This window comes from Electrophorus electricus, chromosome 10 (genome assembly GCF_013358815.1).
Source record: "Electrophorus electricus isolate fEleEle1 chromosome 10, fEleEle1.pri, whole genome shotgun sequence".
Taxonomy (NCBI): Eukaryota; Metazoa; Chordata; class Actinopteri; order Gymnotiformes; family Gymnotidae; genus Electrophorus; species Electrophorus electricus.
In genome coordinates, this window is record NC_049544.1 from 9,385,034 (window position 1) to 9,396,918 (window position 11,885).

Below are 11,885 nucleotides of genomic sequence, written 5' to 3' on the forward strand. Positions count from 1 at the left end.
CACAAAGTCAATGGCTGCTGTATTCAACCGCTCCTGGTCATCTTCATCAGTTTGCACAGTAGTAACATTGGTGAAGTTCAGGATGCCCAAGTTTACGAGTTATTGACACCTCTTTGAGGCATGAATGACATCAAGTATGTTCATGAGGAAGACTATTGTTTCATATACTATGTACTAGGTCAAAATAAATAAATGCCCTGTCTATACTATATACTACAAATAAACAAGATTTGCAGTCACATGCATCTTTCTTTTAGGATAGACATGGCATTTATTAATTTTGAAATGTTTAATGTATACTACATCAAACAGGTGCATCAGGGGAAACAAACTGAGCTATTGCTTCAGATATTGGCAGCCGTGTAAAACAATGAAACTGTGCTTAATAAAAGTCATATGGGTAGCTACTGTAATTTTTTAATATTTTGCCTATTTAAAAGTAGAAAGAAAACATTTTAATAGATTATTTTGCAAACCAACATTGTTTTATTCTATGGCAATAATGGTCAACAGTCTTCTTCCTGGAGAGCTACCTTTTTGCAGAAAGGAAGAAATAGCTCAAGAAGCAGGGTTGATGACTACCGTTCTATGGCATTGCTTCATAAATTCTTTGTGGTAGCTTATCTTTAACACTCTGAGACTTGATTAAGCTACATATGCTTTAGCTAATCAAGGGCATGATAATTATATAATTAAATTAACATTCAAACACCCAAAACCATGTTTTAACAGCATGTTTGGGCAGTTGGAACACAGATTACCATTGGTTTAGACTTTTAATCATTAACACCTTTTTAGTACAAACTAGCTAAAAACTTTAAAGGCTGTGACATACTTTTCTTTCTCTCTTGCCAATCAGTTGACTTTCCATCCATTGTAATTTGTTTGATTTGTATTAAAACATCCAGCCAAATTCATATCAATGAAAAATTAAACTGCCCAGTTATGCAGTTTTATTATCTTGTGCAGAGCAATAAGCCTAGCTACTGTTTGTCACCATATTTTTATAATTTAATAAAATGCATATAAAGTAGGCTACGCATACCCTTACTCAAATAGCTTATTTCCTTTTATATCTACAGTCCTGCCAATATCTGAATATGCGAGCCAGCTGGCATATGGAATATGCTGGAATATGCGAGCCATCTGGAATATCCCAGCTGGCATTTCAACGCTTATTTATTGTTCGATCAACGTCATGGGCCAAGGTTGAATCACCGCTGAATTTTGTTTCGTTTTTGAAAAGTACATTAAAGTTGATACAGTGACTTTGTTTCAACGTCTTGCTTTCTAACATTGAATAAGCATTTCAACACTCAATTGCAAGTAATATCAACATACCACCGTTGAATTTTCAGTTTTTTAAAATTGAATCATCATTGATATCGTGTTGTCAAACGTCTTTTTAAAACTGAATTCCCAGCATTTCCATTTCATTCTACACTATAAACAATTGGGCACTCAATTATACTATATGCCTGTTTGGAATTGAATCATTTACACATTTTATGTGTTCAGTGCAATAATGTTCACATTTAACCTATTGGCCATGCCATACCTACAAATCCACTTGATTGTGATCAAATGGCACGGTTGGAGTTCCGCACTCGGAATGTTCAACATTGTATGGGAGAGAAAAATCACAGAATAAGATGCCAGAATGAAACAATAACACAGTCTACTTTTTAAAATATATTTAATCAGAGAACTAGAAGAGTACAAGAGGAAACTGAATAAGTCAGGCAATTAAAAATACAAATCCCACATATCTTTATTTCTTTCGACCCCCACCCATCCTCTCCAGAGCATACTTGAGGTATTTTGCCATGGTCTCTAGTGTGTGTAGTTTTATATGTAGGCCTACTGATGACAGCATCTAAAGAGGCACAAACCACAAGTTAGATTACGGTTTCAAATATTGTACATTTTAGCTAATGTATGACAAATCCTGTGTACATTGTCAACCATTTTACTAAGCTGTAGTTGTCTAAATAGGATCACATTTAGACCACATCTTGCATGTTAAGAGACACTTTATTTGTGAAGCCAGAAATCCCACATTGTTGTTGCTATGAAATCACATTCCACTAAAGTATATAACTTGGCTAACATCTTCAACAGCAAAGGATTTATTGTTGATCCAAAACTTGGATAGGCAGAGGACAGTCTCTCTACAGTAGTGTGCAACAAGTTCAAAAGTAATGACTGACTGACAGCCAGCTGATGTAGGGTGCTTTTTCCAGACAGCATGCTACATTAGGACTATACTAACTGTTTACTATAAATGACAGGGAGCACATCCAAAAATCCTCTCTCTATATATATTGCATTTAGCTCATATTCAAAGTGACTTACAATTCTGACTGAATATAACATGAGCAATTGAGGGTTAAGAGCCTTGATCAGGGGCCCCAATAGTGGCAACTTGACAGAGATGGGGCTTGAACCAGTAACCTTCTGATTACTAGTCAAGTACCTTAGCAACTGGGTAAATAGCAGCTTCCCACATCTGCCCTTTAAAATTATTTTAGACATTATGGAACTTGAGAGAGTTCTGAAAAACACGAACAAAGTACTGAATTGAATATTTTGGTTAAACAACCACAAATATATCCCAAGTACAATTTACAAAAATATTTACTTTTGTTGAGGGACATTTTATACAGTGTGCACATTTAAGAGTACTTAATACTTACACAGGAGGAAAAGTTATGTCATCAGAATTGAGAAGGTCCATCTACTGAGGAGCATAAATTGCTCACAATTGTTTGTGGTAGTCCACCAAATAGATTAAGAGATTGCCCTGGAATAAAAGTTATAATAAGAAATATAAATATGGCTATGAATCTTAATACATGGTTGCTATAGTTCATGTGTATGTATAGTATGTGCATAGTGTATGCGTCAGTGATAGAATTAGAATTAATTATGTTTGGCCAGCAGTAATTAATTTTAATTTAGTCAACTACAAATTAAAGGTTAGAGTAGATTACATCAGCGGCGATTCAGATAAATTTGTAAGCACCTCTAGGACACTTTTCAAAGCCTCGGGAACTTTAGTGAAGTTCAGAACAGTCCACACAAATCAGACCAGATCATATCATAGTCTTTGAACAACTCTGAGCATGAAATCAGGGTCGTCGACTGCGCAGAGGAAAGGTTTTGGTAAATACGCGACGCAAATTATACGTGGTTCATCCGGCCCTCTGTCACGCAGATATTCCAGCCTCTCATGCGGTTGGACTGGAAACTGACCCTTCATCGACCCAGAAGTAAGACTTTATAGTTCATTCACATGCTAAGCTCTGGGTGCCAGCCGTGAGCCGTCATTCCTATAGATTTTATACAACATTATATCTCACACAGGTCTAACTATGCCGTCAGAATTCCCTCGGATAGGATTTGTCCCCTTTCAGGCATTTTCCTACATTTTTATTTACTTAGCCATAGTAGCCTCATGGCTAGTTAGTGTTAGTTTAAGATGTGTTTGAATTTCCCAGTTCTATAGTTTATTCAGTTTAATGTTAGCTTCATAAACTGGTCGTCGTGGCAAGTATATTTTTTAACCAATGGTATTTGGTCAGTGCACAGGATATGAACTATAATTACAGAATGAGACTGATATAAAACTAATTAACCTTCAGTATTTCCCATACATTGTATGGAGAAGCCAACTGGCTGACTGTCTGTGCTCTTTGTCGCCACTATAAACTATATTTTTGGATTAATCAAATACTCCGTTGTCAGAAGTAGAACGTTTTGTTTTTAATGATTTTTGTCTTTTGCAGAGCCATTCAAGACATTCACAATAAGCAGCAGTACTTTGACCACTCTAAATAAAAAAAAAAATAAAAAAAAAAACTTAAGTCATAAAAGTATTACTGTTGTAGCTAATTTTATTACTTCTCATTCAAGGTATACCACTGCAGTTGTTGGTAACACAAAATTCTTAGCAACAGTCAAATAATAGAATAGAGCGTTTTCTCTTCATAAGACAGTTGAGCTTTAAAGAATAATTCTCAACATACATATATTCTATTATGACTCCATATCCATAATTGGAGAATTGGTTAACATTAAAAACAATTTACAAATATGTATGATTTTTATACCCATTGTTGGCTTCTTTAAGAAGTGTAGTAAGTGAGGACAGAGTGCAGTTAGGATCAAGTAAAGTAACAAGTGGAATGTTCACACCTGTCTCTTGAAAGATTAGATTCTGCATCGTCATGGCCAACATTGAATCAATTCCTACTGCAGCAAGGAGAGTTTCATCTTCAAGCTCATCTACACCCACATTGCAAATATCACTTAGAATGCCTCTTACATAGTCATCAAATGAAGACAGTAGCTCTTTCTTGAACTCATATGCTACATTGCTTTCCAGTTCTCTCTCAACTAAAGCCATCAGTCGAACTTTTAGGAAGGCATTTTCGGAAAGAACATTGTTCCTCAAGTTTCTATAGTTGAATTTGCAGACAACTTGTTGAGGTTTATTTCCCAATAAGCACTGTTTTAGAGCTTCATGAATTTCTGGAAGTTCCATGGTTATGAGTCCTTTGGCTTCTAGGAATTTTTGAAAACCTTCTTTGTTTAATAGAAGACCAAGGTTAAGAGGTCCCCAATTGATAGACTGACCAGCAAGTCCAATATTACGCCGGTAGTGACACAAAGTGTCTAGAAATGAATTGGCTGCTGCATAATTAGCCTGCGAAGCATTGCCGATGAAAGAGGAGATGGATGAGTAACATACAAAGTAGTCAACTTCACTGTTCAGAGTAGCATAGTGAAGGTTCAGTGCCCCACTGACTTTAGGTCTCAATACTTTTTCAAAGAGAGACTTGTCGAGTGTTTCAAGCAGCCCATCATGCAGCACTGCAGCACTATGAAAGACTCCTTTAATTGGACAAGTTGGGAACTTTTGTCCAATGACTGCGACTGCTTCCGACACCTGTTCTGACATAGACACATCGCACTGGAGGGTGATGATTCTTAATCCATATCTTTTTTGGAGGCTACAGATCTGTAGCTGTGTTTCCTCAGATGGAATGCTTCTCGAAAGTGTAGCAATGCACCTCCCACCCCAATGTGAAATGAACTTGACTGTTTCAAGTCCCAAACCAGACAGTCCACCTGAAACTATGTACACACTAGATTTTGTGAAGAGCTGCTTGGGTCTGGGTTTTAAACAGATATGAGACGTGCTTGCTACAGATCCAGTGTTATGCAGAACAATTAAAGATATGGTTTTGGTATTGAAATATGACCCAACATCTGCAGTTTGGCAAGTCACTTCTGATGGGGTGACCTGGAAAGTGTCGCTGTTTAAGGATAAACATGTGTTGTCGAACTGCATTAATTTTAGCCATCTGTATATCTGCGCTCTTTGTGTTTTGAGATGTGATTTCTGGAAAATGGTACACAACTTCAGAAAGTGAAAGCACACATTCTCACTCTTAAGAATGTCTGATGTAGAGAATTTAGACTCCTTTGCAACAACAAAAATATGCTTTGCACTGGCAATACTGCCTAGCTGTGCCAAACATGACTGATCATAAGGAGGAATGAGGACAAAAACAGGACACAGGTTTAAATTTTGAATGAGACTACTCAATTCAGTCTCTATGAAAACATTCCATCCTGATTTGTTAGCTGTGAACTTTAACACTTTTACTAGTGCTGAGTCTGGATTAGTGGATAAAATGCCCATCATCCTCTTTGGTTTGGCCTTAGGTAGTGCATTTCGCAATATCTCCCAAGCAAGTATTAAGTAAGACACGCAGGGAACGTTTTTCATAAACTGAAGTCTCTTTGTTTCGTAGCAAGCATCCTCTGGAAGTACAATTTTGGAGGTTGCAACACTAGGATAACAAGAGACAATATGGTCTCCCACTTTCAGTTTTCTAACATCCTTTCCTACAGCTGTGACAGTGCCACTGAAGTCAAGAGCTAAAAGCTTGTGGTTCTGAGATGTGTATTTATTCCAGTATAATGTCTGACCAAAGTTAAGGTTAGAGACACTGACAGGAAAGTAGTCTGAAGAATGTACACATATTTTACAGAGCTGGACCTCCACATTCTTTCCTTCAGTGAGATCAGCTACACTAGTGGGTATGGCTGACAAACATGCCATTCTGTAGGGGTTGGCCGTCTGTAGTGTGACATGGTCAGATTGGAAAGAGTCTGTATCTTCTGTTATAATATTAATGGGTGTACGTGCTATCACTGTGGATTGAATTTCTCCTTTGCTTATTGTAACCTCTGGGTATTCATTGCTTTTATAGGAGCTAATTACAGAAACCAGTGCCTTTATATCCTCACTCGACACTGTGGCGAGATCTATCAGCTGAAAAGTGACTTCTGACAGCTCAGCAGCACAGGCCCTTATTAAACCAGATAGCACAAATCCTGGACTAATGTGATCAACAGTACTCTCAGATGATCTGTAAGTTATTACATGAACAGTGTTCAAATGCTTGCAATTCCTCAAGGTCAGAACAACTTGACGAAAAAGATCACAAATGTCAACCAAGTGTTCTAGAACTGTCTGAGTTTTAAGATGACTAAGAGTTTGAAAGTTCCAGATAAACAAAATTTTCTCCATGTCTACTGTGATTTGGTCACATTTCAACAGCAAATCTGAGGCATGTAAAGTAGACTGTAGGTCATCAGGAGAGAAAAATACTGATGATGAATGCAAGTATGGTTTCAAAGCACTATTGATACCTAAAGTATCCTCAAAGACAACAGCTTTGGGTTTGCTGTAAATGTTGGCATTAGTATGGACAGTGATTCTTTCATTATGAAAGAAACATGAGTCAGTCATTTTCATGCTGTCTCCTAGAAATGTGACTCTGACATGCTTCAATTCAATCAAAGTATGTCCTTTTGTATCTGCAAAACAACCACAAACCTCAAAGTATTCTGGCATCTCTTGAGTAACTCTCATATAAATGACCATTTCTTTACACAGAGGTGCAACTATTGAAATGCTGCCAATGGCAGAGGGAAACCCATGTCTAATAGTACTGTTACTCAGTACTAAAACAGAGCTCATCTGAAAAAATGAATCCAGTACAACTGGGTGCAAGTAGTACTCATATAGCTGTCTCAGCAATTCATCTGGGATCCTGAAAGTAGTTACAGCTTCCTTAAACTCTTCTCCATAGTGAATATCACCCAGCTGTCTAAAGGTGGGTCCATACTCAAAGCCTGCCTGAATAAGAGTGCAATACACATGTTCCCGTGCTATGACTAATGAGCATCTCTTCAAAATAATGTCCAAGAGAATTGTTTGGTGCTCAATCAGAGCTGGTACTCTTCTATAAGTAATGGAACCTGATGAATATAATGCAGCTGAGGATTGTATCTGAAAGAGAACCTTATCCTCAGATGACTCAAGCTGCACATTCAGAAGATGGGAGCCCTTGCTAAGAATGAGCAAGTTCTGAAAGTTGATAGTGACCTGAATTGAAGTGAGAGGCATCTTTGGGATAGCAGTTACCATGACAGATGCAAAAGCCAGTTCAACGTACAAGGCACCTGGAGCAATAACAATGCCATTGCTCTTGTGCTCCCAAAGATAGGGGGTTGCTACTGATGACAAAGTGCATTTGAGCATTCCATTGTTACGATTATGGAGTCTTATAAGTGGATGTAGGCAGTGAACCACCAATTCACTACCTTGTCTTACTTCCTCAAAATAGGTCTCATTCTTTAGACAATCAAACTGATACACTGGGTAAGATGCTGGCAATGACTCAAATCCATTGTAGAACTGGTCCCAGTCTACATTAACTCCTAGCTCAAAGAGTTTTGACACAGTACTAAGTATTGTCTCATGATCTTTATCTGGCTGCACTGAGGAGAGCACCACTGTGTCATTTCCTAGAGTTTCCAAAATATTTCTTTGCAAAGCCCTTCTTGGGCCAATCTCAACAAAGATTGTGTTGTTATTATTAGCCACAGCTTTCAAAGCTTGTTCAAATGCAACTGGGTTTCGGATATTTCTTGCCCAGTAATCACCAGTTAAAAAATCCCCTAAACAATAGGCCTTTCCTGTCACTGTGGACACCAGTTCACAGTTCAGTTTATGTTCACTTAGAGACCCTATGCTCTCTTTAATTTGACTTAGTATCGGACTCATCATATGGCTATGATAGGCAGCAGGAACCTCCAAGACATGAAGGAACAGGTCCTTGCCCTTAAGTGAAGTCTTCAGTACTTGGTATACATTTTCAACAGCATCCTTATCTCCTGATAATACACATGACAGTGGACTATTAATGGCAGCTAGACAAATCTTCCCAGTGTATGATGGAAGAATTTTCAAAATGTCTGACACAGCTGCATTACCAACAACCAGCATTTTCCCTCCAGTCACTTCATTCTGCAGAACACTCCGATAGTAGATCACCTTTACTGCATCGTTAAGAGACAGAAGTCCAGAGCAATGAGCTGCAGCAACCTCTCCAACAGAGTGCCCAAGAACAGCAACTGGCCTGATGCCCCAGTGCTTTAGCAAATGAGCTATGGCAACCTGAGTAGCGAAAAGGAGGGGCTGGACAATTTCTGGTTTCGAGAAATCATCATTGTCAAAGCTGGTTTCTATTTTTTGTAATATGCTTATACGTTTGTAATTCTGAAAGCAGTTTTCTACCTCTCTCATTTTTTCTTGGAAAACAGGTTCCTTTTTCAGAAGCTGTTTGCACATGCCTCTATAGGTAACTCCATTCCCACAGAAAACAAAAATTACCCTGGGGTCAGGTTTCATTGGAACTACCTTTTTGTTCAAGCCAGCTTTTAGCTGTTCCTCTAAGTCTGAAAGACATGTTGTAATGAATACTTTCCTGTATTTGTGTTTCACATGACTCCTTCTGCATGCAGATGTATAGAGAAGAGTATTTATGTCATTTTTGCTTTCTGTGATAATCTTTTGATGTGTGTCTGCTATACACATCTCAAGGGACTTACTTGTGGCAGCAGAAAATGGAAACAATTTCCTTGAATTGAGATTGTCTAAATTAGAGGCTGTAGCACATCTGTATTCTCTGATGATGGCATGTGCATTTGTGCCACCAAAGCCAAAACTGTTTATACCAGCCACCCGCCCCATGCAACTAGTGCAATGCCATTTCTCTGCTTTGGTGGGGATTTTTAGATTGAGAGCTTGGACATCTATGCTAGAGCTTTCTTCAGAGTAGAACAGTGAGGGAACGATGGTTTCATGCTTCATCATGAGGAGAACCTTAATGAGTCCTGCCACTCCTGCTGCAGATTCTGTGTGTCCGATGTTACCTTTAACAGAGCCAATGCAAAGTGGCCCTAAGTCTGCAGGCCTTGCCTTAGAAATAACTTTAGAGATGCTACCTGCTTCTATTGGATCTCCCACTGAGGTTCCAGTTCCATGAGCCTCTATGTATTGGACATCAGACAGGTAGGTCTTTGTAGAGTAAATTCTTTGCAGCAGCTTCTCCTGCTGGATCATGGATGGCTTTGTGATTGGAGTGACAGTGTGGCCATCTTGGTTTACTGCTGTTTTGCATATAATGCCCCAAATGTGGTCAAAGTTCTCAAGAGCCTGGAAAAAAAAATGATGTGCAGATAATAAAAGTTAAATCTCTGAAAACGGTAAAATATGAATATCTGTAATATATGATAAGTTAGAATATATTTACTTTTTTCAGAGGTTTTAGCAGAACTATACCACAGCCTTCTCCTCTTCCATATCCATCTGCTGTACTAGAGAATGGTTTACTAGTGCCTTCGGCTGAGATCATTTTTGCTTTGCTGAGGGCCACAAAGACACGTGGCTCAAGAATACAGCTGACACCTCCACAAAGCGCCATTTCACAATCACCTGAAAAAAGGAAATCAATGAACTATGTAGCAAATAGAAATAATTAATCAGAATCCCCTAAAATATGTTTCAACAGGTCACCCTCTGGGAATTAACTGGTTATTTTTGAATGTAGCAGCAAATTAGTTTGCTTCCATCTGTGATAAATCATTCTGATACACTGACCAAATAAAAGAAACAAAAACATAAAAAACTACAAATCTTCATCATTTTATCAGAGCTTCCAAAACTTCAACAAGTCTACAACTGGACCACCATGCAGGGATGATGGCAATTTCTGTATTACAGTGGTTTATACAATGTTTATTGTGGGTCACTAACAAAAAGTGATTTGCTCAAATCATGGCTCATATAGAGTAAGCACCAGACAACTTAAGTCATCCACAAATCTGTCCTGTGTTGTAAGATGTTAAACTGGTTTAAAGATGATAAAGAAGACAGCACTCAAGAACATTTTTCATTAAACTTTAGGCATTTGGAAACAGGTCTGAATAAAAACAATAATCTGATGAAATACACATAGAAAAACACAGAACGGAAGCCATTTCCACCATGTTTATGTGCCTGTGTGATGTAAAAGGCATTACCTTGTCTAATTGCCTGACCTGCAGAATGGAGTGCAACCAAAGAGGATGAGCAGGCACTATCAATGGCAAATGAAGGCCCAGTGAGGTTAAAGGTATAGGAGATCCTGTTGGCAGCTATACTCATGGCTGTACCAGTTCCATTGTAATGGGTTATTGTGGTAGCACTGTTGTTCAGTAGTGTTTCGTAGTCTCTGTTCATGAGCCCTGAAAAATAAACATATTTAACTTAGGTCTGCACAAATTATGCTAAGTGAGAAACACACATTCACTAAAATACTGATGGTTTTATTACCTATATAAACTCCTGTTCTGGAGCCGCTGATTTTTTCCATAGGAATCCCAGAATCTTCCAGGGCTCTATAGGAGCACTGTAGAAGGAGCTTCTGCTGGGGGTCCATGAAGTTTGCTTCAGCCTCAGAGATGCCAAAAAACTTGTGATCAAACTCATTGAACCTGGTGGAGAACAAGAAACAAACCTTGTATTAATCTCTTTAATTTTTATAGGTGAGAGAATCAAAATGTCTTAACAGAGAAATCAATCTACTATTGTAAATGCTGCATACATTGTGGTCCCTAAGGAGCCAGTGATAATGTTTGTTGTTTTGGCTCTATGGTATGACACACTGAATTTGATGTACAGAAGACCGGAAACAGTTACCAGAACAGTAAAATGCAGCTTTAGGATATGTACAGGGCATTCAGCCTTTAAAAACACTTTTAATATATAACTGGCAATTGCCAACAAGATGAAATGCAGGTGCATAAAACCAACATTTTGCTCTTTAACCTCAAAGCCATGCAGTTTGTCTTCTCTCTCTTCAGTGCTTATGTAAATATATGCATTTTATTTTACAATTATTTTACAATTAATTGCAAAGTATTCAAAAAATCATTAAACGTTTTACAAGAAGAATAATTATAAGATGATAATGAAAAAGTAGTGAAAGAAGAAATAAAAATTTACCCATCTATGAAAGCAGCTTTAGTGGTCTGTGTTTTTCCAAGGATGGTATTGTCAGGATCATACCACTGTGTTAAGTCAAATCTATCCTCTGGAATTTCTGTAGCACAGTTCTTCCCATTAACAAGAACTTTCCAGAAACTGTCAAGGCCCTCACCTGTGAGGATGCCACACACATTATAAATATTTACTCGTACTCAGTCAACATGTTTCAAAATACTAAAACATACCTCCTGGGAAGTTGCACCCAATGCCAACTACAGCAATATCTTCATCCATTTTGATGTATTTTACCCAGGTAAAACATTTTAAGCCATACCAATAACTTCTTCATGCCCTATATTCTTGTTACAGATCAGAGTGCATCCGCACACAGCCAGGAATTTTAAGTTGCTTTTATAAAGACTTTCATGGCTCAGAATCAAAGAACAAAGTCTAAACAAAGGTCTGTTTCAAGACAGGGGCATCAAGTTGCATG

The 11,885-nt window shown here is 38.0% G+C and overlaps 1 protein-coding gene across 1 annotated transcript; it reads right to left on the bottom strand.

The window, feature by feature from the left end:
- Window positions 1–4,087: 4,087 nt before the first annotated feature.
- On the bottom strand, window positions 4,088–11,686 carry pks1 (polyketide synthase 1). The gene is made up of 6 exons (XM_027015357.2): window positions 11,638–11,686; window positions 11,411–11,564; window positions 10,739–10,899; window positions 10,447–10,650; window positions 9,678–9,859; window positions 4,088–9,580 (listed from the first exon to the last, which is right to left on the bottom strand). Exons 1-6 carry the CDS (start codon window positions 11,684–11,686, stop codon window positions 4,088–4,090), a joined length of 6,243 nt encoding a protein of 2,080 aa, XP_026871158.2.
- Window positions 11,687–11,885: the final 199 nt, after the last annotated feature.

What these genes read in the sequence shown, in the direction of transcription:
- pks1 (XM_027015357.2), bottom strand. Translation starts at nt 11,686, where the DNA reads ATGGATGAAGATATTGCTGTAGTTGGCATTGGGTGCAACTTCCCAGGA. An exon ending in AGGTCAGGCAATTAGACAAG is followed by an intron (nt 9,860 to 10,446) that starts GTAATGCCTTTT and finishes TCCTTTTTTCAG; the next exon opens with GTGATTGTGAAATGGCGCTT. An exon ending in TGCTAAAACCTCTGAAAAAA is followed by an intron (nt 9,581 to 9,677) that starts GTAAATATATTC and finishes TTTTTTTTCCAG; the next exon opens with GCTCTTGAGAACTTTGACCA.